Raw genomic sequence first — 26,165 nt, 5'->3', positions numbered from 1 at the left:
TATATAACAAATAGAAGTAGAACTTAATTGCGTCAGAAAAGTTTTTACCAAATGTAACACATTTTACCTAAACCCAAATTCGACCTTGAAATTTTAATATTATTGTTCTCAAAGAACTTCATTCAAAAAAGTGTCAAAGTTATCCTCAAATTCTCTCAATAACTAAACTCTTCCGAATTTAGAACTCGACAAACTAATAAAGCCTAATTTGTGAGGAACAATGTAATATCAGGCGATCCTCTGCTTGTGAGCCAGCGTGGCAATATACGAGGAATGAATCCTAACGAACGAATGGTTACTGCGGACCCGAAAGGGTAATAAATTCCAGTTCAACTGTTTTCGGTCGCTATTCCTCCCCATTCATTTACATCTCGCAAACTCCCTGAACGATGGATATAGTCTTCCGACCTAGAATATTAGAAAAATATATTAGAAATATATATCACGCAGAATACTTCTGATAAATCGAATTTTGAAAAAAATAAATAAAAACGATTTGGTTAATATTAAATTAGTTTATTGCTTAAATTAAAATCACTTCTGTATAAGAATAAAAAACCACTTATGTAAAAACACTTCTATATTTATATAAATATTTAAACACAAGTCAAAAATCATAAATAGTAAGTGACAGTTATTAAAGAAATTTTATATAACAGAAATTTAATTTATTGAGCCTTTTCATTTTAACCTTTGACCCTAAACCATAATTTTATGTATTGATCTTGTTTTTTCTCCATAATTTGTAATATGTAGAATCGTTAATATATATTACTGCGCCAATTTCTATGGATGGTGATGGACCACTTATTATCAGGTGAACCATTTACTTGTCCGCCTATTATAAATAAGAAAAAAAAACCGTGAATTCGAAGTCATAAATTGGTAATAATTACAGCCTAGAGCCACAGTCAGTGAATTGGCAACTTCGAGCTGGCAACACGCCAAGTATTCACATGTATAGCAATATTACCTAACGGACAATTTAGGGTTGCATAAATGATCTGACTGTCTTACTTTTAACCCCGAAAACGTGTAACAGATAAAAAGCAAATCATCTTTAATGTTCCTAATTATTTTATCCATCAAAATCGGATATATTACTTTGCTGAAATTTGTTTGGTTACTAAAGAACGAATAAAACTTAATTGAATTTTCATGAACTTCGCCGTTTACTCGGTGGTAGGGCTTTGTGCCAGCTTGTCCGAGTAGATACCACCTACTCATTATAATATAGTGTACTCTCAAACAGCAATACTATTCCGGCTTGTAGGTTACTGATGGTAGGCAGCAGTACTTGGTATTGTTGTGTTCCGGTTTGAAGGGTGAGTGAGCCAGTATAATTACAGGCACAAGAGACATAACATCTAAGTTTCCAAGGTTGGTGGCGCATTGGCAATGTAAGCGATGGTTAACATTTCTTACAATGCCAATGTCTATGGGCTTTGATGACCACTTATCATCATGTGGCCCATATGCTCATCCGCCTACCTATTCTATTAAAAAAGGGTAGTAAGCCAGTGTCGGTAGCGCATTGGCGTCGTATGCATGCCACCTCGAGCATGTTTTTTAAGACTTAACTCGCACAACCGCTCTGTGTAACCAGATTTCGTCGCCAAATTTTTCAAATCGATATGACATTATTTTTTTTTTTACAATTGCATTTTATCATTATAACATTTTGTTACGGTTACTGTAAACTTTTTTGACTCTTGACTGCCTCGTTGGAAGCCACTAGGCCGCAGATCCGGAGGTCCTGGGTTTAATTCCCAGGTCGGGCCAATAAAAAGTTATTGGGTTTTTCTGTCAGAAAAATTTTCCGTAGCAGCTCGGAGTCTGGAAGTTGGAAGTGTGTACACTCCCGTGCCTCGGAAAGCACGTAAAGCCGTTGGTCCTGCGCCTGAACTCTTTCCGGTCGTGTCGGATTGCCGTCCCATCGGATTATGAGAGTTAAGTAATAGAGAGTGCACCTGTGTTTGCGCACACAGTTGTGCACTATAATATCTCCTGCGTAGTTGGCTAATCTCTCTTGAGATTGGCCGCCGTGGCCGAAATCGGTCTGGAAGACATTATTATTATTATTATTATTATTATTATTATTACTGTAAACTATTATTTTAATTATTATAATTTTAATTTTAACAAATAGAGTCCTATAATGACTTTATATTTACTATTATATTATTTACTTTAAATATTGTTATACTAATAACAAGCTGTTGGATTATATTTAATGTATAGTCAATTACAATCCAAAAACACGTTCAAAGTTTTTCAATAATAAAGTTTAAAGAAAACCGTCATAGAAAGTTTGTGTGATAATATAAAATTAACGATTTCATAGATGATAGCAGGTCTTGGGAAATAAACGATCGTCTTCAGGCCGATAAAAAGTTAATAATCTATTATTATAAACATACATATTTGATAACAATAAAAAAAATATAATATTTCTACTGAGTTTCTTTTTCCAGTTCTTAACAGGTCTACTGTGTTTTTCCCGAACCGGTGGTAGATGGTAGATGTTGAGGATAAATTAATAACTTAACATTTGCAGCATTACTCTATGTAGTACTCATATATTAGTTAAATATATATATGATGTCGAAAGTAAGCACTAATCTATTTATGTACCAGCAAAAACAGTGCATGAGTAGTATTTTGATAATTTGGCAGAAAACTTGAACAGTTGCCACAGTGGGAGGTTCTATGCGCCACTTTATAATAATAAATAATGATTGCTATAAAAGCCTTGTATCATAACTGTAGCTGCTGCTACTTTTGACACGCTTTACACATGTTTCAGAGCGAACACGTTTGACCGACATTTTGTGACAAATTGTCTTAAATTTAAAGATATTATTTTCGATGGATTTTTTTTAAATACGTTAAATAATTGTTTATTGTTTGTTAAAAAAAAGATGATTAATTGATTAAACCTTGGGCAGACACTGTATTATCATTCTTTCCTTCTTTTTACTTCCAGTCGGTACGTATGCCGTCCCAAATAAAAAGAATTTTCCAAATCGGTTCATCAAACGGATTCTGAAAAAAAATAAATTAAAAAAACAACCGATAGAGAACTACTTCCTTTTTTGAAGTCGGATAAAAAGGCAAGCGAATTAAAAAAAAACCCTTAGTAAAATTAATGTATTATATATTTCCGTTAAAGCATATATTTCAAGTAGTCATAATTTGTGTTAAAAAATAATTTAGCGTCCCCAAATTTCAATTGAATAATGACAACCGTAAGGAAAACGGAATTGCATTCTGATTCTAATATTATTATATCCAATTCCGCCATCCACAACCCAGGCAGCAGCGAACGGTGTGTTATCAACTTCTGTGACAAAAACAGCTGTCATCTCATTAAAGGCGTTACTGCTGTATACGTAGTCGTGAAACCGTAATCTGTCCTGATACGAGATTCGTATTGAGGATCTGAAAACAATAAAAATATATATATAAGATATTTATATATTTTTTATATAAAATATACATGTGAAGTGTACGATGACTTCTATAACTAGAGATCTGAACAAAACCAGCTCTTTCGACTACACATTAAAAGAACTCTTTCCGGTTGCCTCTTTGGTTTTGCTTGTGAGGGCCGCGAGTCTCTTGATTCAAACTCCAATCGTCAATAAAAAAGGTGTTCGGTTTTTCTGTCGAAAAGTAAACTAAGTGTAAACAGAGTTCACACTCCCGAGCCTCAGTAATTACGAAATGTCGTTGGTCGTGCAACTGAACTCTTTCCCGTCGTTTCCGTCTGGATTTGCCGTCCTATCGGATTATATAGTGCACTTACTTGTGCACTGTTTTGTTTTCCTTGAGAAGAGCAAAAAAACACTTTATATTGTACACAATAATTATAAAATAAAGTCATACCTATGCACAATTCTGTCTCCTGGTTGAATCGTACCAATATTTATATTCTGACTGGGGACATTAGGCACCACTGCAGCATTGGAGACCAAGACCAGGGTCAATAACAGCAGAGGAAGTAAGTACTTCATCTAAAAAAACGAGACCCAAATTAAAAATGTGCTTTTTATTTTTAAATAATATAAACTTTTCATGCAATGCACGACAGTCCTAGTGTATAATTGCCAACAAAGCATATAGATTTTTTTGATTAAATAATAAAAACAAGATATAATAATAACTTAAAAAGTTTCTCATTACTTACGTTTTCTATTTATTTATTAACGAACAAATCACACCAGAGTAACTAAACTCACACTGACACAAATAATATGCATCAATAAATAAATAGTCTCTTTAAATACTTTATCAGATAATACTTATACATTATCATTCGAATTCAAATTCGAATCACGCGAAAAATGACTTGATACAAAATATCTTAAATCTCCAAAATCGTAATTTGACAACTAAATATGATAATATTCTCTGATACATATCAAGGGTTAGAAGCTAATGTCGCTTAATAATTAATAATAACAAATTCTATTTCTACATTGTATTTTTGTTCTGCTTGCATTTGGACCTTGGAGTAAGTAACAGTGCAAAAACTCTCATTAAAAATATTACATCCCGTATTATTGCCCCTACTGGTGACAGGAAAATGAACCAGCCCGGTTCATTTTTCGCCCAGAGAACCGAAATTGCGATTCAAAGGAGAAACGCTGCTAGCACTCTTGCTACCATTCCACGCGGTACAATTTGTAAAGTAGCTATTTTTAATTTTGATTTGTATTAAAAATATTTAAAAAAATAAAAATATTAAAGGAAACTATGTACAGTTATTTTCTTAATATAAAAAATTTAAAAAAATCTAAAAAAATATCTCATCAGTCGTTCGCTCTTGACAGAGTGGTCGTGGTTGACGATGTCGCATCGTTTTTGGTTAATATAGCCCCCCGCTTTGTGTCTCCATTTGAAAAAAAAATATACAAATAATATTTATTGTTTTTACCAAATAAGCTAAAAAAATGAAATGAATAAAAACAATGGTAAATAAAAAAGAGTATTGTTTTTATTTTTATTTGTGTAAAAATTATATATAAATCGTATCAATAATAGTAATATAATTCTCTTAAATTATTATTACTTATTTATATAAATTTGAACTGTGAACAGTGAAAAAATATAGTTTGGAATTGACGACGCATATTTGCTGCGACATTTTCGGTGTGGCTAATTAAAATAATAATAATAAAAATAATTTTATCTAAATAATCTTATCATTGAAAAACTAATATCGCCGTATAAATAATTCATCACAATGTTTTTATCGTTGCCTTTTTTTCGAAATCTTGTTGTTTTTTTTTTGTTTCCTGTTATAGTTGATTCTTTATGACAGACGTGAAACCACTTGGGTGTATATACTTTATATATATTACTTAAGGACCTTTAGCTTATAATAAATTTCTGTCTACTTTTTTAAATGATCAAAAAAAAAATTCTTAAACCAACCAAGGCATGAAGAGGCATCTTTGCGGGACGGCAGTGCAGAACATTCTTACCGACTGTACTGGCCGTGAGTGGAGTCATTTGCCTACCCGGGTACTGTAAAAAATATAAATATGTATATATAAAAATATAACATTATACATATATATATATATATAAAATATATATATATATATATATATATATATATATATATATATATATATATATATATATATATATATATATATATTGTATATTTATGTATATAATTTATTTATTTATTTTACATACATAACTAATTACAGTCAGTAAAAGCAATACTTTATTATACAATAATAAAAACAAACGATATTGTTTCATAATGAGAGCAGACAGCGTAATTAGACACAGGGTTAGTTAGGCAGAATTAATTTAAAGAATAAAGAGTTCATTAGTAATTAAAAGAACAAAAAGTTAAACTATATTCTTAAGTATTTAGTCAAAAATTGCTTCTGTGTCTATTATAAGCTAACGTTCCTTGTAATATACCACATATTACAAGGAACGTTAGTTAAGTTGCTAAAAAATCCTCATGTGATTAATGGACGACCCTTAGTAGTTTAATGTGTTTATAATTTAACTCAAATGGGACTATAATATTACTAACTAAAGTGCTACTACTAAAGCGCTGTTGTTGAATTTTCGTCAGTTTACAATGACTGGCTGGATTCATTATTTCTTTATAAGAATTCTCCTGGAGTAATTACACAATTTAATTTACACTGGCTCACTAACTCTTCAAACCGGAACGCAACAATACTATGTATTGCTGTATAGCGGTAGAATATCTGATGAGTGGGTGGTACCTACCCAGACGGGCTTCCCAAAGCCCTACCACCGAGTAATCCAGTAACATATTAGTATCAGTAATGTTTTCTTAAATATATATAAGGACTTTTTCGTATAAAATTATACTGTTCAGTCAAAAACACTGTCATCTTTATCTGATACAGAGAATCCATGACTTATCTAATTATGATTAATTTTACTAAGATAGTATTAGCAATTATAAGTTTGCGATGTTTTCTTATCGAATCGGAAATATTTATTACTATAGTCCACATGATATTGAGCCGAAATCGCCCAAATGTTAGAACGCGTGAATCTTAAAATATGATCGTGTTTTCAACCCCAGACAAGCACCACAGATTTTTCATGTGCTTAATTTGTGATAACTTTCTTTCTGGTAAAAATTACCAAAAGAAAGTTATCATAATTATTATAATTCAAATGAAGCCATTTCACGTTATCCATGCCTTAATCAAATTTATCAGTCAAAACCTTTTTGATAGACATTTTATACCTTATTAAAAAAATATACAAATCTTGAAATACAAAAAAAAACACTAGACTTTCATTACGTGAATATCGCCTTGCACCGTTATACGTTTTATTTTTACCCGACTGCCAAAGAAGGGTTATGTTTTTCTAGCGTATCTTATATGTATGTATATTTGTAAATTTCTTTATTACCTCGTATCTTCAAAACTTTAAATGACCTTCACCAAGAATTGGACTATCAAATGCAATACAATTTATTATTTCCTGATGTTACATCCAGAAATTAGCTTTATCACATAAATATTACAAATAATAGATATAGATTAAAGATAGATAAGATTTCAATGTATTTTTCTTTATCTATATCTATTCTTTGACGCGAAATTGCTGATCCAATTGGCTAGTGGTTTTGTTGATCAGGGTTTAATGGAGCAAAAATGCAAGAATGCGTCATTGTACTTCGTATTTTACAATACATACTTGAGGCCTTGGACCGGTTGCAGCGACGTGCCGTACGCATTATTGGCGACGTAAAGGTCACAAACACCCTTGAACCTTTACAATTGCGTCGTGAGATAGCAGCACTGAGCGCTTTCTATCGACTGTATCACGGCGAGTGCTCTGAGGAATTATTCTCTCTAATTCCTGCTTCCCCCTTCCTTCTTAAGTCCACGCGGGCTGGTTCTCGATGTCACCGCCTAACTGTGACATCAATTCCATCGCGAACAAAGAAATTTGGCAACTCCTTTCTTTGTCGCACTTCCAAAAAATGGAATTCCTTACCAGCTCACGTATTCCCCTCCTCTTACAACCCGGGTTCCTTCAAACGAGGCGTGAAGAGGCATCTTGCGGGCCGGCAAGGCGAAGGCGGCTAGTGCAGAACGTTTTTCCCGTCTGTACTGGCCGTCGTCGCGTTTGGACTCTACTACCACTTACCATCAGGTGGAGTAGAGTCATTTGCCCTCCCGGCGATATAAAAAAAAAAAAAAAAAACATGTTTTAAAAATAAACTGAATTATATCAAAACAAACAAATAAACGGGCTTCTGTTATAAATTAACTTTGCAAATATATATTTCTAGAAGGGTTTTCTTTAGCCTTTTCAATTAATATACTTCAAAAAGGCATTTTTATAACAGACATATCGAGTCGGACTATATACTATATATTCATTACTATGTTATTTAATGAATATTAGTAATTTAGTATCAGTATTAGTATTTGTGAAGACTTGATTGGTATTTGATTTTTTTTAATGTGATAAATATTTTTGTATATGTCGTAACTGTTTGTCTTCCTAAGATTAAATAAATAAATTATAAAAAAATACCAACTCTACTAAAAAAATCGGCTAAAGTATAAAAAAGTAGTTTTTTTAATCAATTATATAATGTCAATATTCATGACAATATGCCACTTAAAAATAATATATTAAAATACCGTTCGAACGCTTTGCTATTTACGCATTTTTAGCGAGCAACCTCACGGTGCCATGTTGAGCTGCCGCGACAGAAATAACTGAATAATACATTGGTTGGGGAATTATCGAGAAAACAATTGTTATAAGTTGATATTCGGAAAATACACGCTAACTCGATCTTTGAGCTTTTATTTGTTGTCCTGACCTACCAAATTACATTATACTGTCTCTGCAGAATAAATATAATGGATTACTTGAAAGCCAAGGTTTCGAAAGCTACCTCGTTCGTCTAGCAGATAGCTTATAAAGCCGCAGTTTCCGATGTCCTGGTCAATATTTCTCACAGTGCCATCAGGTGGCCTATGGCTCAGGTTATACAATGTTGTTATTCGATTAACAATATAAATCTAAAATATTGCGCTTCTCCTGGTGTCAAAAAAGCCTTAGACAATACTTAATGTTTATTATCAATAAAATTAAAGGATAATGTCATACCTTTGCAACAATCTGTCTCCTGATCGGACGTAAACGATATTTCTTTTGCCATTTGGCGGCACTCCAGCATTGGAGAACAGAGCCAGAGCCAATTATAACAGAGGGAGGAGGAAGTTCATCTAAAAAAACGGACATCAAAATTTAAAGATTATTTTATTGCCAAGTAATAAAAAGCAAATTTTATGGCTTAAACTGTCCACCTAATGTATTATTTATCAAAACTTCTCCCTTATCGATAGCAGAATAGTTTTAAGCAAAACTAATTATAGGCACAAACTAATTTAATTCCATCATACACACGACCATGTTTTTTATGCGGTGACATATTTAAACGAACAATGAGACTAATTATTATTTGAACTAAATTAAACGTAAACATATATCAATACATAATATAATATCATTTAATTACAACTTATTTTTGTATTGTGTCGTTACTTTTAGTATTAATTGTACATTCGTTTGTTGTTGATTGATGCAAAAGCGCTTGTAAAAACCTTTTTAAGAACATAGACACTGACTGTGTCATAGACAGTGACTGTGACATAGAACATAGACTGTGTGACACACACACACACATAGGTTAGCGATAATATTTTACTAATTTCACTTTTGTTCGTGATGAGACCCCATGGTTCTACTTACCCCTACTTTTGAACCTTAAATGTTGGTATTCCATGATAATAATCGAGAAATTATTTCATTGTGGATATATTTATAGTTTGACTGAGCTGTTTATGTAATTACAAGTTTCAACAAGTAAACAAGTTTTTTTTTTAATTTTTATTATCACTTCGTTAATTTATTAAAAGGGATGCTTAATATTCCTAATTTATTTTTATTTGTAAAAATAAAAAGGAACAGTTGTAAGGCACAAACTACTTTTATTAATAATGTATACAACATTATATTATTATATAGCCTTCAAGGTGAACACATATTCGGAGAATGAAACCTTTTTTCTGTGTAACCTAAATACTTTTTGCTTTTTCGTGGAATCGTTTATCTCTCGTACATATTTTCCTACATACTTTATTAAAACTGCCCAAAATAACCTCAACTCTAATACTGTTGAAAAAATATATAACTATTTATTCATTTATAAGTATATGTATGTTACGTTGATTTTTACTGGAAATATTAACACAAAGTAAAATAAAAGTAATTTCATGCTGATGATAATTTATAATTCATTACGTTTACAGTTAATATCAATATGGTTATTGTCAATTGTTTATCGACCCCAAACATCAATGGCGTAATTGTATCCGTATCCTCTCGCCGATTGTACTCTGATCGTCACATTGTTGTATCCGATCCCACCACGTGTGATCCAGGCTGAAGCGAACTGCCTTGCACCGATCTCCGTTGCGACTATAGCTGATATCCGGGTGTTGGCGTTGCCACGGTATATGTAATCTTGATATTGGATTGTGTTAGGTCTAGGTGGCTGGAATACGTTGGCTCTGAAATCAATAGTAATTCGTTTTTAAATAATTTCACTCGTTAAACTTCAGAAAATAGTTAAAGTTCATAATCTATTTATTTATTGAAATAATATAATAGCTAATTTAGGATAAGTAAACAAGTTTTGCATTGAATAATCTATGGTATTCATTAAGGATTCGTGATAAAATGGCGCCACGCGAGGTATCTTACACGCTCGCATATGTACGCGTGAAGCACGCTAGGTTATGTGTCTCTTAGATCCTCTTTGATGGTCTTAAAGACCAGTCGTTTAATTTATTACATATGAAGTACACAAATATTTGCATATTACATATGTTAGTCTGTGAAATTTTGTTACCTTATAAACAGTACATAATCTAAAATTATACGCTTCGCTAATTGTGAAACGGACCATAGATAGAACTTAATATTTCAATTAAATTAGAGGAAAATATCATACCTCTGCAACAGTCTGTCTCCTGGTCGAACGTAACCGATGTTTATATTATTTCTGCTTGCATTTGGCACCACTGAAGCGTTGGAGATCACGGCCAGAACCAATAATAACAGAGGGAGTGCGAACTTCATCTGAAAAAATATAAATAAAACCTTAAATATTATTTCATTGGCAAATAATAATACGCATATGTTATTGCGATATACAAATTATATATGGTAAAAAATATATATAATAATTATATCGCTTAAATACATTGAGACTGTAAGAAATATTAAATATTCCTTACATCGCCAATGCGTTACCATTCATAGAAACTAAAATGTTATGTCAATTCTGCCTGTAGTTAGACTGGCTCACCCTCCCTTCAAACCGAAACACAAAAATATTCAATATTGCTGTTGGGCAGTAGAATATCTAATGATGGATTACATATGGACTGAATGGGTGGTACCCAGACGGGTTTTAACAACGCCCTACCACCCAGTGATTTGTTTAGTTTATTGTAAAAGAGAAGAATTTAACTCATACGATCTCTAAAAACGATGGAATAACCGAAAAAAAAAATGTCGGCTAATTTCGATCACACGCATTATTACTATAAAATAATTATGAATGTTATAGCATATTAAATTATTATACTTGAATTATTCCGTTGTGTCTTACCGTGTCTTTTTATAAATCCTTCAGTAACCAGCTTTACACTGACTCAGATAATATAAGTCAGTAAAAAAATAGTCCCTTTATATATCACTTTGTTTGATAATACTTATCAAGTTATCATAATTCTTTCAATGATGAATCACGCGGATTAATTAAATACGAAAGCTCTCGGAAAGTATAACCAACAATTTTATGAGACCCCTGAATGTTATATGTCTAGATACTATTGAGAGCTCAAGTCACTGTCGAAATATAATTTGTTGATAATGAAGAATATATTTAAATCGATGACGAAATCTGTTATCACTAAAATGTTTTTTCACACATTTGTCATGACATCATACGATTTTTTTTAAATAGATAGGCAGACTGGCAAAATGGTTAGTCGTAATCATTGGCACCGTAAAAACATCGCAAATGCGCTACCAACCTTCGAAACTGATGTTTTATGATGTCGTTAAGGTGCTATTTTCTGACTAACCAGTTCAAAACAGTTTGGTGGTAGAATATGTACAAAGCCGTAGTACCATCAATTATATAAAATATATCCAAAATAATGTTTTCTGTTTTCATTGACGGGCCGTTGGCGTGGTTGGTAGATACTTGCCTTTCACGCTGAAGGTTGTGGGTTCGATTCCCACCCAGAACAGACATTTGTGTGCATAAACATATCTGTTTGTACTGAGTCTGGGTGTAATTACAAAATGATGATAAATACAAAATGTATTTACAAAAGAAAAGTAGTATATGTAATACATCAGTTGTCTGGTTTCCATCGTACAAGCTCTGCTTAGCTTGGGATCAGATGGCCATGTGTGTATAATGTCCCAGGGTATTATTATTATTATATAAATTGAAAAAAAAATATTATTAATGTTGGCAATATTTACATATTAAAAAAATTATATAATTAAAAAAGGATGTATCAAAAGTTTTTCATAAGGAATCTGTTGATTTCGAAAATTAAGTAGTAAAGAGCAATATATTACAAATGAAATATGAAAATAATATTGTATTATTGCCTTGTTTATTTAACTAAAAATAATAATAATAACACAACATTTTTTTAATTTGTATATAATGTTCCTCTTTTATTTAAATAAACTTATTGACGTTCCCAACGTCTGCCAACTGGCTCACTCACCTTTCAAACCGGAACACAGCAATTCTAAGTATTGCTGTTTGGTGGTAGGATATGTGATAAATGTGTGTTACCCAGACGGGCACAAAGCCCTACCAGGTAAACATGGTATCCATTCGTATGAATGGAACAAAAATTCTTTGCGCCGGCTATTGCGCCATCGCACCGTTGACTATCGCCATTAGTTCTTTTATAGAGCGTTTTAAAGTATAAATATTTTTAAAAAATGCTAAAATTATAAACGTACTATTCAACTGTTTCTAGTTAACAATAAAATAAAATGTGTACTAGTTCGCTCCCGATATCCGTAGTTCGCTCACATCACGGCATTTTTCTTACTTTTTTGCATTATTATACCAGTCCTAACTTCTTAACGAAAGGTCCGATTCAAATAATTTAGAGAGAAACTTACATATGTTATACAAACCTTTATTTAAAGCCTTTTATCGTAGAAGGATTCATATTATTTTACGATTGTAATTATAATAGATAGATGCATAGCCTCGCGAACTTTTCTGTAAGTAATAATGATTTCTATAAACATAAAATACATCATTTCAATTATCATGAATATTTTTCCCAGCGCACGCCAAATTTCGACCTTTATACGAGGAAAATTGATACCTTGGATAACATTATTGCAATGTTCGTAGGGCCTCTATTTTTTTTTGAAAATATTATATAGCCAATGTTACTTACAGATAATTTAGCTTTTCGTTGTTGAAACAAAAATTAAAATCGGCTTAATAGTTTTTGAGTTTATCCACAAAAAAATTTTTTTTTTACTACAAACATACAAAATATCAAATCATATCTTTATAATACTAGTATAGATAAATTATAATTAGCAGCCCTCGATGACATCTTAGCTATTTTTAATTTATTTTTATCAACCTCTTTATCGATTTACAAAGAAGTAATACTAATCCTAATCTAGTTGTCATTGTATCAACGATAATGATAACATTATTGTGATATAGGACTGCGTAGGACTACACACACACAGAAACACAGGTGCAATGTCTATTCCTTCACTCTCATAATGGGAGAGTCTCATAATGGAATGGGACGGCATTCCGACACTACCGGAAAGAGTTCAGGCGCAGGACCAACGGCTTTACGTGCTTACCGAGGCACGGGTACTCGCTTCCAACCTCCAGACTCCGAGCTGCTACTGAGAAAAACTTTTTATTGGCTTGTCCTGGGGTTTGGAACCTCGACCTCAGGATTTGCAGTCTTACAGCCACGAGACCAACAAGCCAGTCTAAGCAGTGGTACTACACTATTTTAATTCGAAAGAGTTTTCAAACGACAAAGATATCGAGTGATGTTTATAATAGTGGTAGAGCTTTGTGCAAGCTCGTCTGGGTAGGTACCACCCACTCATCAGGTATTCTACCGCAAAACAGCAGTACTTGGTATTGTTGTGTTCCGGTTTGAAGGGTTCATCTTAAGGGAACATCTTAGTTCCCAAGGTTGATATCGTAAAGGTTGGTCATGTAAGCGATGGTTAACATTTCTTACAATGCCAATGTCTATGGGCGGTGGTGACCAATTACCATCACGTGGCCCAAATGCTTGTCCGCCTTCCTATACTATAAAAAAAAATAGTCAAGTGTCAAATCGAATACATTTTTAAAATTTTGGAATAACTTCTTATCTTATTTCGATTTTTTTTTTGTATTGGTGGTACTTTATCAATATACTTTTATAAAACCTTGGGCTAGGCTTTGTCATGAAATGTTCGACGTCAAACCTAACCACACATATTGATTTCTGTATGTAATTCTTTTGAGCATGAATATAATACTGAACTACTTACTATAAGGCTAGACGAATCTTGAAAAAAAATTAAATTATCCGTTTGAATCCCTGAATGGCTAAACCGATGGTGTTGCGATCGAGTTTATAACATACTTGTAAACATCACTAATAGAAAATAAAAGATTAAATATAAGCAAAGAACGACATCTAGAACCATAGAACCATGTACCTTCTTTGCAATTTTTATCTAATAATATAAATTCTTTACACTTTACAAAAGATAAAACAAATTTATTTTTCTAAGTCAATATAAATAGGCCTACGATGACAGTGTTACGAGTATTTCCATTTTCACTGAAATATTAAAACATAGATGAAATATTAAAACTGGCAACGAGTTCAAGGCAGTTCATCCATGACATTGACGTTTGACGTTACTTTTGTACAGATAACTTGGTATTGTTACAACGCTCAATTCCTTCTAGAACATAAATATTGTGTCAGTATGTACAGAGAAATAATATTGATAAATTACAAAACCCCATGCAACAAACCCTGTTCAATAAATTTACTTAAATACTTAGTTAGGTATTATTTTTGCACTACATTATATCAACGGATGGCGCTGTAAGTCATTAGTTCCACTCAACCTCTCATTATCTTATTTAATTTAGGAAATCAATGTGTTGACAATAGATGGTATTGTTATTGACTTTGTCTCATTCATATTGCTCTTGCTGTCAAATGGATGTCTTTTTATTATTTCACGTCCATTAACATTAACACTGGCTGAATGATTGTGAGCTGAAACCGCAGTGTCTTAAAGCAGTAAAAAAATTAAAAAGAAATATCTTTGTATCTAATCAAGTCTCTTTTTTTTCTTACATTTGTAAAGGATTTTTCGTTTATGTGTCAGCCTTATCACAAAGATTATATCTTAGTAATAACACTTAATCAATGCGATAGAAATAATCTGAAGAAATTGTACGTATTATCGGAATAGTCTTATTAATTAAAAGTATATTTCATAATGACATATATCAACATGCGATTTGCTGAGCCGTAGCGGTTTAATTAATTCGTCTCCAATTGCGTCATATTGAGAACATTTCTCTATCATAATGAAATTGCATATGTCATAGGTGGGAGGAAATTCCATGATAAATCTAAATCAACTATTGTTCGGAATATATCTTATGTGCTAGTACATATTTTCTTGGTATATAACTGATTATAAAGCTTACATTGAATTATCTTATAGAATAATACTAGTTACCCGTGCTGTCATACGAAGATTCCTTGGAGGTTAAAACATATTCTATTGGTTTACGCGGCAAAAAAGTTCCGAGTCGGCATGATTTTTTGCGATATCTTCAACAATCATCGCCATATTTCATCTAATTTACACAAAATTTTAATTAATTATACATCTAAACCTTACAAACTCACTTCGTCTAACGGTGAGAACCGTATCACAATCAGTTCGAGAGTTGTTTTTTTTTTTTAGTTTATCGCGTTCAGACATACAAACAGACAGACGCGGCAGTATATGTATGTTTTATAATATGTAGGGATGTATTTACCTGAAAGACCTCTATTAAATACTCTTTCTAATTTTACCATATCACATTTTAAAGTGAAACTTGAGTTTCCTTTTTTATTTTATTAAAATGTCAGCGGTCACCAGCTTAAGATGTCCCTATTGAAATCTCCCAATTACCTTAAACTCTTGAAAATAAAACGATTTTAATCAACTTATATTTTTATTAAATAAAGTCTCATTAAGTGAGTTTGATAAAAAATAAACACTTTTTTATTATAACATAACGATTTATTGACCCCAAACATCAATGGCGTAATTGTATCCGTATCCTCTCGCTGATTGTACTCTGATCGTCACATTATTGTATCCGATCCCACCCCGTGTGATCCAGGCTGAAGCGAACTGACTTGCACCGACCTCGGTTGCGACTATAGCTGATATCCGGGTGTTGTAGTAACCGCGGTATACGTAATCTTGATACTGAATTGTGTTAGGTCTAGGTGGCTGGTACACGTAGGCTCTGAAAATTATAAATTAATAAAATTTATAATCATTTTTAAATAATTTTATTTGCTAATATATACAAGAAACAGCCTGTGAATGTCCCGCTACTGGGCTAAGACCTCCTCCCCCTTTTTGAGGAGAAGGTTTTGGAGCCTATTCCACCACTCTGCTCCAATTCGGGTTGGTGGAATACACATGTGGCTAAACCTCAGTGAAATTAGACACATGCAGGTTTCCTCACGATGTTTTCTTTTACCGTAAGGCATGAGATGAATTATAATCACAAATTAAGCACATGAAAATTCAGTGGTTCTTGCCCGGGTTTGAACCCATGATCATCGGTTAAGATTGTATATATATAGAATATTAATTATAAATAATGGTAAAAAAATTAAACTTTCCCGACTATTACCAGTATAAATAATCTTAAAAAATGTGCCCAATCAAATTATCATTGTAAACTAATGAATATGCTACCGCAAAATATAATCATATTTTTCGCATACTGTTGTCATTACAGAAAGATCGCAATATGTAATATCTTCTATTAAAAAAGAAATCAATAAAATTCAAGGAAAATGTCATACCTTTGCAGTAACCTGTCTCCTGGTCGAACATAACCGATATTTATGTTATTTCTGGTAGCATTTGGGACGACTGCGGCCTCAGAGAACACGGCCAGAGCCAAAAACAACAGAGGTAGTAAGAACTTCATCTAAAAAACGAGATCCTAATTTCAATATATATTTTAAACAATTATTAAAATATATATATAAATTACAATCTAAAGTATATTTATTTACATATAATTTTTGCTAAACACAAATTTAGACATAATTTGAAGTACGCATCATTAAAAACTTGTAACTACACGTTCTTATTTCAAATGCGAAAACATATTTAACATAACAATACGACATATTATTCGAGCAATCGTAAACATATTTCAATACATAAACCATTATTTTAACAATTACATATTACTGTGTACATGTACATAAATGTACGTTCATTAAATAATTTATTTAAATCAGTATTTACGAGGAAAATAAATATAAACTTAGATCATGATAATCAATTTAAATTTCAGTTTTTTTTTTAATTTAAAATAATAGAATCTAATTAATAAGTTTATCTTTAACAATAGGTTGTTGAGATAAAGATTAACCCAACGAGCTATTGATATATATTATTGATATTATTGATTGATTGATATAAATATAAATTAAAAGACCTTTCCATATGTATATATATATATATATATATATATATATATATATATATATATATATATATATATATATATATGATAGACGCTCTGTATTTATTTCTCCTCGAAGTGATTGTAATCTTGAGAAATAAAGTGATTTTAAACCATTTATATGATAGCCTCCTGACCGTCTAGCATCTACACAAGATGCATAATGCTCAAGTGTGTGTAAACACAGGTGCACTATTTATTCCCTCACACTCATATTTCGATAGAACCGTATTCTTATACGATACGAAAGAGCCGTACTGCCGTTTTCCAGGCTTCTACTAAGACACGAAATACCTGTTACTTGACCCTACATTTAAATCCAGGATCTGCGTCCTTATAACCATCTATTAGCCCAATTAAGTCATTTATAACAATATAATGCTTATTATATTTATTAAAATATAACTCACCTTGTCTATCTGTAAACACTTGGATAGTTAACTTCACACTGACTGAAATCACATGTATAAGTGATGAAATAGTCTCTTTATATACACATATAGATATATGTATACATATATATATCTCTGATAATAATACTTATCATATTATCTGTTCAAAGTGAATCACTTGATGAGAATAAATATGATATACAAAATCTCTTAGAAGAATAACTAGTTTTATTAGACATCTTAATATAATGTGCTCCGATAATATTAAGGGACCAAGTTTGTAGATAAGCTGAGGCTCAATAAATTGATTAATAATTACAGTTTAATGACGAAATAAATTATTTTTAACATGATATTACGAACAGTCTGTCTCTCTCTAGTATTTTCCTCATTCCTGAAGATCGTGGTCCTGGTGGTGCAGTCTACCATTTCTTTCTTAGTAAAATTAGTGCTATAGTTGCTCGTTGCATTCAACAGCAGACCTCTTAGAGGGTCTTTTCGTGCACCAAGCTCGTTGATCCTCTTCCACCCGGTTGTCCAAGTAATGGGTATACCGCCATTGAACGATCGCCAGAGCCTCGTCCGTTACACACACACAGTTGAGGTCGACTTGATGTTTGTTGTCGTTCTTCCCCTTACAATAAATATATTGTCTTTGACTTTAAAAATAAACCCAAAAACACAGCCTGTTTGTTTGTCTGTTTGAATGGCTTAATCTTATAAACTAGCAGACCGATTTAAGAAATCTTTTCGCGCCTGAAAACATTCACGTTTTTTAATTACAATATATCGTGTTAATCACTTAAATGGTAATGTTTAGTTATTAATAATAATTCTATATATATTCCATCGTTTTATCTCTACTATCAAACTGTCACCATTCAAATGGAAACATGATGTCATTTATTGTTCATGATATCAAAAACAACGAAATTCAAGTATATTTTATCTCAAACAAATATCAAATATTTGTGACTATATTCACTTGGAATAAATATAATAAATATTATATATAGATATTATATATTATATCTGACTAAGATCACATCATTACCAGTATCAGTGGAGATATTGTCTCTATATATATATATGTATATAATAATATCCTTTGACATTATTCACACACTGCAATCTGGTCCTAAACTAAGCAGAGCTCGTACTATGGAAACCAGACAACTGATATACTACATATACCACTTTTCTTTTGTAAATACATACTTATATAGATAATTACACAGATTCAGGACAAACAGACATGTTCATTCACACAAATATCTGTCCTGGGTGGAAATCGAATCCATAACCTTCGGCACGAAAGGCAAATATCTGTCTGATAACATACAAATTAACTATATCTACTATTTATACATTATTATAGCAAAAATATTGTCTCTTTACAATATATATATATATTAGTTATCATATCTATTGCAGAGCTACAGAATGCGACATGTAGAGATGCATAATGCGACTAATACTTCACGTGACACGTGTCCTATTCAGCTATGGTCGTTTATGAGCAACAAACGCCGGCTACGAATGACAAATGCGGCAATCTAATTGTATTTGTCGACGGCGTCGATGGTCTACTGGCTAGGTATTAGGCTGCTGATCCGGAGGTCCTGGGTTTAATTCCTAGCTCGGGCCAATTGCCATACCATCGGATTATGAGAACTAGGGAATAAAGAGTGCACCTGCGTTTGCGCACACACTTGTGCATTATAATATGTCCTGTGGCCGAAATCGGTCTGAAGGACCTTGTATTTATTGTTTTAACAATGGGCAAGTTTAGTAATACTTAGCTGGACAAAAACTTAGTAAAGAAGGAAAGCTACCAATATTATATATTTAGATGCAATACCAACGGCCTTCCGTGCGAGACACGGTACTACTCTTCAGAAAAACGGAATATTTTTATTGGCCGGACCCTCCTGGATTAGAAGCTAGGATCTTATGATCTGCAGCCTAATTCGCCAGCCAATAGACCAGCGATGTAGTCAACTCTTGAATTATATTACGAAAGCTATTTCCATATCTGTATATACATCAAAATACTATAAATTATTAAGAAAATTACAATAGAATTGTTAGTTTAGGAAGAACAGGCAAACCGTAACCGTTGGCCTCAATTATGAATCGCTAATTGAAAATCAAAGATTGAATGTGGCTAAGCTCCTATGTAATTAATGAAAATGCAATAAAAAAAAATTTCAGCATATAATCGCAATCTGATATATGCTAGATATATCTTGATGTAAGTTACTTGATGGTTGAAGCTTTTACACTTTTCTTAGTCCTACTCGTCGTCTATGAAGGTATCACCCACTCACCAGATATTCTATCGCTAAACAGCAATATTTAGTATTGTTGAGTTCCAGTTTGAAGGGCGAAGAGGCGGATTTACACATTTTTCAATTACAGGCTATACTATACTTTTTCCGCATATATATATATATATATATATATATATATATATATATATATATATATATATATATATATATACTTTTTCCGCATTCCATAAAAAAAATGTTGCTATGGGGAAGGGAAGCAAGAAAAAATATCGGTAAGCCACCTTGGAGTTAAAAAAAAAATTTAACTCTTAATTTGATAATTCTAGTCGGTTCTTCTCGGTAGAATCTATATTTCGAACCTATTTGAATAAAGTAATTTATGATTATGATAATAAATGAAAATGTCACTTGATCGCTCTTAACGAATTCATATTCCATTTTTGATTTATCGATTAAACAAACCCTAGTCATGAGAGTTATTTTCAAATTGTTCTAAATATAAAAAAAGATTTATATGAATAGGTAACATTTTATATAATTTAGTTAAATTTATTTTTGGCAATATTTTTCGAATGTTAGCTGCAAAAAAAACAACTCAATGCGTGTGGTACGAATATTATGGCTTTTATCACGTGCAACATCAACTCACAAAGCTTCTTTGTTTATTATTAATAATATCTAAAACAATTATATATTTACAATTCGTGACCAATGTTGATTTAGTACGCAAATTGTTATTATTCCTTTCTGTTACAAATCCAGATTTCGAATGAATTTGTTGAATAATATAATAGATATTATAATAAAAATACAAAACAGTGTAATATTTATTTATTTAATCTGGCAACACTACTAAAAAATAGTACGAAATAAAAAACGAAAAAATTAAAATGTTATCTATAGCCTATTGCAAGTAGAGATAAATAAAACTTACATTATTACATATTCCGCGCGATTTGCTAATAGTTCTGCTTTATTATGTACCACACAGTTCTTGATGAATTTATCTTTCTTTACAATCTAAACACTATTACTTAACTACTTATATAGGCATAAATCTGGGGTTCCAATAACAACTTCGTCGACATTCAAACCGATTTTTTTTTCACAAATGGAAAGCGAAGAGATAGATGACATATATTTTATTCAAGGTTTCGACTAATATTATGTCAATTAAATGTCAAAGTTATTTATGTATCTTTAAGTGATTGGAATGTTATATAAAGTGTGCAATAATCAAGCGACGGTTTGACATAACAATCTTTTGTAAAAAGATATCTTTGAATGAGAGCATTTTATTGTATGAAAACTTTAGTTATATGTTTCAATAACCTAGCGCTCGATTTTAACGAAGAGGACGAATTATATCGGGCACCTTTGTGATTAAATTAGTCTTAGTTATTAATTAATTAAGCAATGAAGTAATATTTTTGATTAAAAAAAACGTTTATAAAATGATTTAAGCTAATATTATTAATGCGAAAATAACTCTGCGTGTTTGTTTCTTTTTCAAGGCTAAACCACTGAGCTTGAAGTTACTTACTACTCGGTACTTTTTTTTTACCTAATTCCCGCACTCACACGCATCTGAAGCCGCGGACGAATACTGGTATATAATATATTAATTATACCAGTATCAGATCAGAGTATCAGATTCATTAAAGTGTTATTGAAATATTTTATTGGTACTAGTGTCACATAACATTAGAAGAACGCTTAAATAAAAATGGTTTGATAGGTATTTCTATCGTTTAGTAACGGTGTGACAGTTAATAATCGTTATCACTAATATCTCGGACTTAAATCTCGGTTTGTAGACAAATTATTCATTGCAGCTATTATACAACAAAAATTTTGCACTGTAGCTTGAATAATACGATATAGTTTACACTCGTAATTGTTTATTAAGATATAGTTGCTTATTTAAAATAGTCAGAGAGAAAAGAGAAAAAAACTGTGATGAGTGTACAGACTTCTGTGTGGATGTAGCACAGGAGATTTTATAGTGCACAAGTGTGAGTCACACAGATCCTTATATAATATAGATATCTACTCCTCATACTCACAGTCCGATAAACCAGAAATCCAACACAACCGCTGACTTCAGGCGTGATGGTTACGGGAAGTGTAACAGTACCTAACTTCCTAAATACTCAATAACGTTTATTGGCTATTATTATATAAGTCTAGCCACTAGACAAAAAACACTTACACGAGGTAAGAAATGCGTCACGCTTTTGATAACTATTAATAATAATAAAAAACATAATGACATTACCACATTGATTAATATTTTGTTAAAACAGTGTCTGTAGATAAATCGGCATTATTTTTAACCCAATTACTTTTATCAATAAATCCATATATTTGGTTAATATGTAAAGTTAACGCGGCGCCGACTTGGACATGCGCCAGCTCGGTAGCCTCTGAGAGTTACCGTTATTTGGCAGTATAATACTTGATTATCGATATCTACTGCATGATACTTTTGGTTTTATGTTCAACTAGCTTATGCCCGCGCCCGCAGCCATAAGAGATTTTATTGCTTCGAAATATGATTTTTTTTTAAGTTAATCACTATAAAACAAATATACAATTTACTGTTTTATAACAGCATATGTAAACAGAATTATATAATTTGTGTATTTATTTTTAATCTGTGAAAGTCGTGTTAAAAACAGATTTTTAATAAATATTTTATAATATCGTTACCTGCTTCGAACAGACTTCCCTTTTTAAAATATTATTTTCGGTTTACGAAGTTACAAAAATAATTAAATTAATTTATAATAAATGTATTGTACTAAATTTTAGATAGGATAAGCAATATTTTATAATAGCAACTTCTACTTACTGTCACTTTGATTAATGACGGTTTCCGCGTTACACCGCAATGATAACGGGGGATAAAGTAAAAAATACTAATACTGCCTTAAATGTTTATTTTTGCTCACAGTTTATTATTTTAAAGGTTAATATTGCTTTGAAAAATATAAACGTACATAGACATCTATGCTCTTGCTAATGTCGCTTACACAACACCTAGACTTTGTAACTTTTAGTAAATCTATTAATTTTTAAACAGTACTATAATTGAGACAATTGCCGGCCTAGTTGGTCTTAATCCCTGAGATTCAAATCCCTGGTCGATCAATAAAAAGTCATTTGATTTTTATGTAAAGCAATTCGTAGTTGCACCAGTGTCCAAAATTTGGTATTACTCACACTACCATGACTCAGAGAGCACGAAAAGCCATTAGTCCTGTGCCTACTCTTTCCGGTCGTGGCAGATATGCCGTCCATCAGATTATGAAAAAGAGGAAATAGAGTGAACTTGCGTTATTCAGCTATTCTGCTATAACTTAATGGAGATATTCATTCGAATAGAGCTCTTTTTTAAACAAAAGTTATTTTATTTTATTCATTCAATTTAAAATAGATACGAAATGAAGTGCAAATGAGTCACCAGATGGTAAGCATAAGAAATATTAATTTACGTTAAAATTTAAAGATTAATTACGAACTGAGATGTTATGTCCTATGTGCTTGTAGTTACACTGGCAAACTTATCCTTCAATCGGGAACATACAATACGAAATATTGCTGTTTAACGGCAGAATATGTGATAAATGGATGTTACCTACCCTGACTTACTTGCACAAAGCCCTACCACTAAGAAAAGCTGTAGAAGTATATATAGTGCTTAATTTTTGATTATAATTCATCTCGTGCTTGATGGTGAAGGAATACATCGTGAGGAAACCTTCATGTGTCTAAATTCACTGAAATTCTGCGACATGTTTATTCCACCAACCCGCACTGGAGCAGCTTGGTGGAATAAGCTCCAAGCCTTCTCCTCAAAAAAGGAGAGGAGGCCTTTTTTTTTGTTGCTCGTCCACCTTCCTATTCTATAAAAAAAAGGCTGTAAGTGTACTGTTATGACTACAATGCGTAAAGTTATATGAATTTTTTTCAAATAGTTCTACGAAATATTTTTCAGTCGTTCCTATTTGAATTTATATTATACATTTACAATATTTTCCTTCAAATCTATGCCAAATAGAATATTGTTGAATAAATAAAAACAACAATTTCGAGTTTAACAGGAAACAATACACTTAAAGCCGAGCCAAAATGCATACGGTGATACAGAATTGGTTTTGTCAACATATGACCGACCACACTTGGCCCAACGCCAACATTTTCCATTTACAATTTACATTTATGGATTTAAACATTACGTAACCTTGTAACCAAAACCGTTCCATCAAAAGTGATTTAAGCCAAATTCTATTGCAATTTTTGAAGTTATACTTCTTTAAAGGCGTTGAAAGTAAATTTTGAAGATGAAACGGAAATTACGTCAAAAATGACTAAGAAGCTAGTTGCGAAAGAGCTAAATAAATGCTCATACGTGTATTTGATCCTCAAATACTTATAATAAATATATCTATAAAGTACTTTGTATATTAATATTACGAGGACGAGCCGGTTGGCGTGGTTGCTGGATGCTTGCCTTTCACGCCGAAGGTTGTGGGTCCGATTCCCACCCAGGACAGATATTTGTGTGCATTAATATGTCTGTTTGTCCTGAGTCTGGGTGTAATTATCTATGTAAGAATGTATTTACAAATGAAAAATAGTATATGTAGTATATCAGTTGTCTAGTTTCCATAGTACAAGCTTAATTTGGGATCAGATGGCCGTGTGTGAAAAATGTCCCAGGATATTATTATTATTATAATTATTATATCGAATTCGTATAACAACAAAGCACGTGAACTTTATTTTAATAATACTTTTACGCCAAGGTGTCGTACAATACGGTTCAAGCGGGTATTTTCAAAAAAGATTAAAATATGTTAATACCAAAATTAATTTTCAATACTACCTACACAATGGTCAGAACGTATGAATCTTAACCCAACATTGCGATTTTAAACGTATGAGAGCTGAGTAACAATGAAATTATTTGTACAACTTATCATGTGAACAAATACATCGTGATATTCTGCCAAGCTTTGGATCAGCCTGGTGAAATAAACTCCTTACTTAAAAAAAATAGATTAAAAAAAGAGAAGCAAAAGATGAGAAAGCTTAAACCCATCCGTGGAATATTTATAGGCTGTTACTACAATCATTATAATGTAATGTAGTTTTAAAATTTGACATCGATACATAATTGTGTGAATCCGGAAAAAACAACAGACTAAACTACGAAAGTGCAGTCGTTAAAGTCAAACGGAAACCGATTTTGTTTCTATATGTGCTTGCGTATAATCTTCCAACCACACGAGGAGTACAGACAAATATGCAACTTAGACATCGAATTGATACGGTCGAGATCTTGAATATTTTTTTTTATAGAATAGGAAGGCGGACGAGCATATGGGCCACCTGATGGTAAGTGGTCACCAGACATTGGCATTGAAAGAAATGTTAACGCTCACTTACATCACCAATGCGCCACCAACATTGGGAACTAAGATGTTATGTCCCTTGTGCCTGTAATTACACTGTCTCACTCACCCTTCAAACCGGAACACAACAATACAAGTACTGCTGTTTTGCGGTAGAAGACCTGATGAGTGGGTGGTACCTACCCAGACGATCTTGCACAAAGCTCTACCACCAGTAAAATCAAAAAGTAAATCTTGATATTCATTGAGGATTCGCGAAAAAACGGTGTTTTGAATGTCGGTGGAATTGCTATCGGAAATTTGGAAGTAAAATTGAAGTGGATATAAGCAGTTAAGTGGAATCGTGTTATAAATATAGAAAAATAATGTTAATCGAGAACCGTTTGTAGTGCAAAATATAATATAGCTTAGACAAGCGCATGGAATACGTCAATCTAAGGTTTGTTTATTAGGCCTTCGATTGGAATAGCTATGTTTTGCCCGATGTCTCATCCCACATCTATTGACTGCACATTTCCAATAGAACTGTAAGATTGACTAGCTCTTGTTATGTAGAGAATATATATTAACAACATAACTAAACGTAGCTATAGTAATGCTAACTTTTATAAAAATATTAACTAAT

General features: G+C 32.1%; 2 protein-coding genes across 4 annotated transcripts in view; one reads left to right on the top strand and one right to left on the bottom strand.

Moving 5' to 3' along the window:
- LOC126777377 (calbindin-32) overlaps positions 1–26,165 on the top strand; it is a 123,499-nt gene that overhangs the window by 78,081 nt on the left and 19,253 nt on the right. The window lies entirely within an intron of this gene.
- Positions 9,870–18,609, bottom strand: LOC126777386 (probable salivary secreted peptide). Of its 2 annotated transcripts, XM_050500431.1 has the most exons (4): positions 17,845–18,609; positions 16,761–16,888; positions 16,087–16,189; positions 9,870–10,015 (listed from the first exon to the last, which is right to left on the bottom strand). In XM_050500431.1, exons 2-4 carry the CDS (start codon positions 16,886–16,888, stop codon positions 9,887–9,889), a joined length of 360 nt encoding a protein of 119 aa, XP_050356388.1. In that variant the 5' UTR covers positions 17,845–18,609; the 3' UTR covers positions 9,870–9,886. The 2 variants fall into 2 exon arrangements, with proteins under 2 accessions (XP_050356388.1, XP_050356389.1); XM_050500432.1 differs by lacking the exons at positions 16,087–16,189; positions 16,761–16,888; positions 17,845–18,609 and adding an exon at positions 10,562–10,689 and having other exon boundaries at positions 9,870–10,118.

Source organism: Nymphalis io, chromosome 22 (genome assembly GCF_905147045.1).
Source record: "Nymphalis io chromosome 22, ilAglIoxx1.1, whole genome shotgun sequence".
NCBI classification, from domain to species: Eukaryota; Metazoa; Arthropoda; class Insecta; order Lepidoptera; family Nymphalidae; genus Nymphalis; species Nymphalis io.
Note: the sequence above shows the minus strand (reverse complement) of the source record. Positions and strands in the feature narration are given on the sequence as shown.

Excerpts from the sequence above, each read along its gene's own strand:
- LOC126777386 (XM_050500431.1), bottom strand. The coding sequence starts at position 16,888 with ATGAAGTTCTTACTACCTCTGTTGTTTTTGGCTCTGGCCGTGTTCTCT. Across the intron at positions 16,190-16,760 it reads GGAGACAGGTTACTGCAAAG|AGCCTACGTGTACCAGCCAC; the intron begins GTATGACATTTT and ends TATAATTTTCAG. Across the intron at positions 10,016-16,086 it reads CAGCTATAGTCGCAACCGAG|ATCGGTGCAAGGCAGTTCGC; the intron begins GTCGGTGCAAGT and ends GTCGCAACGGAG.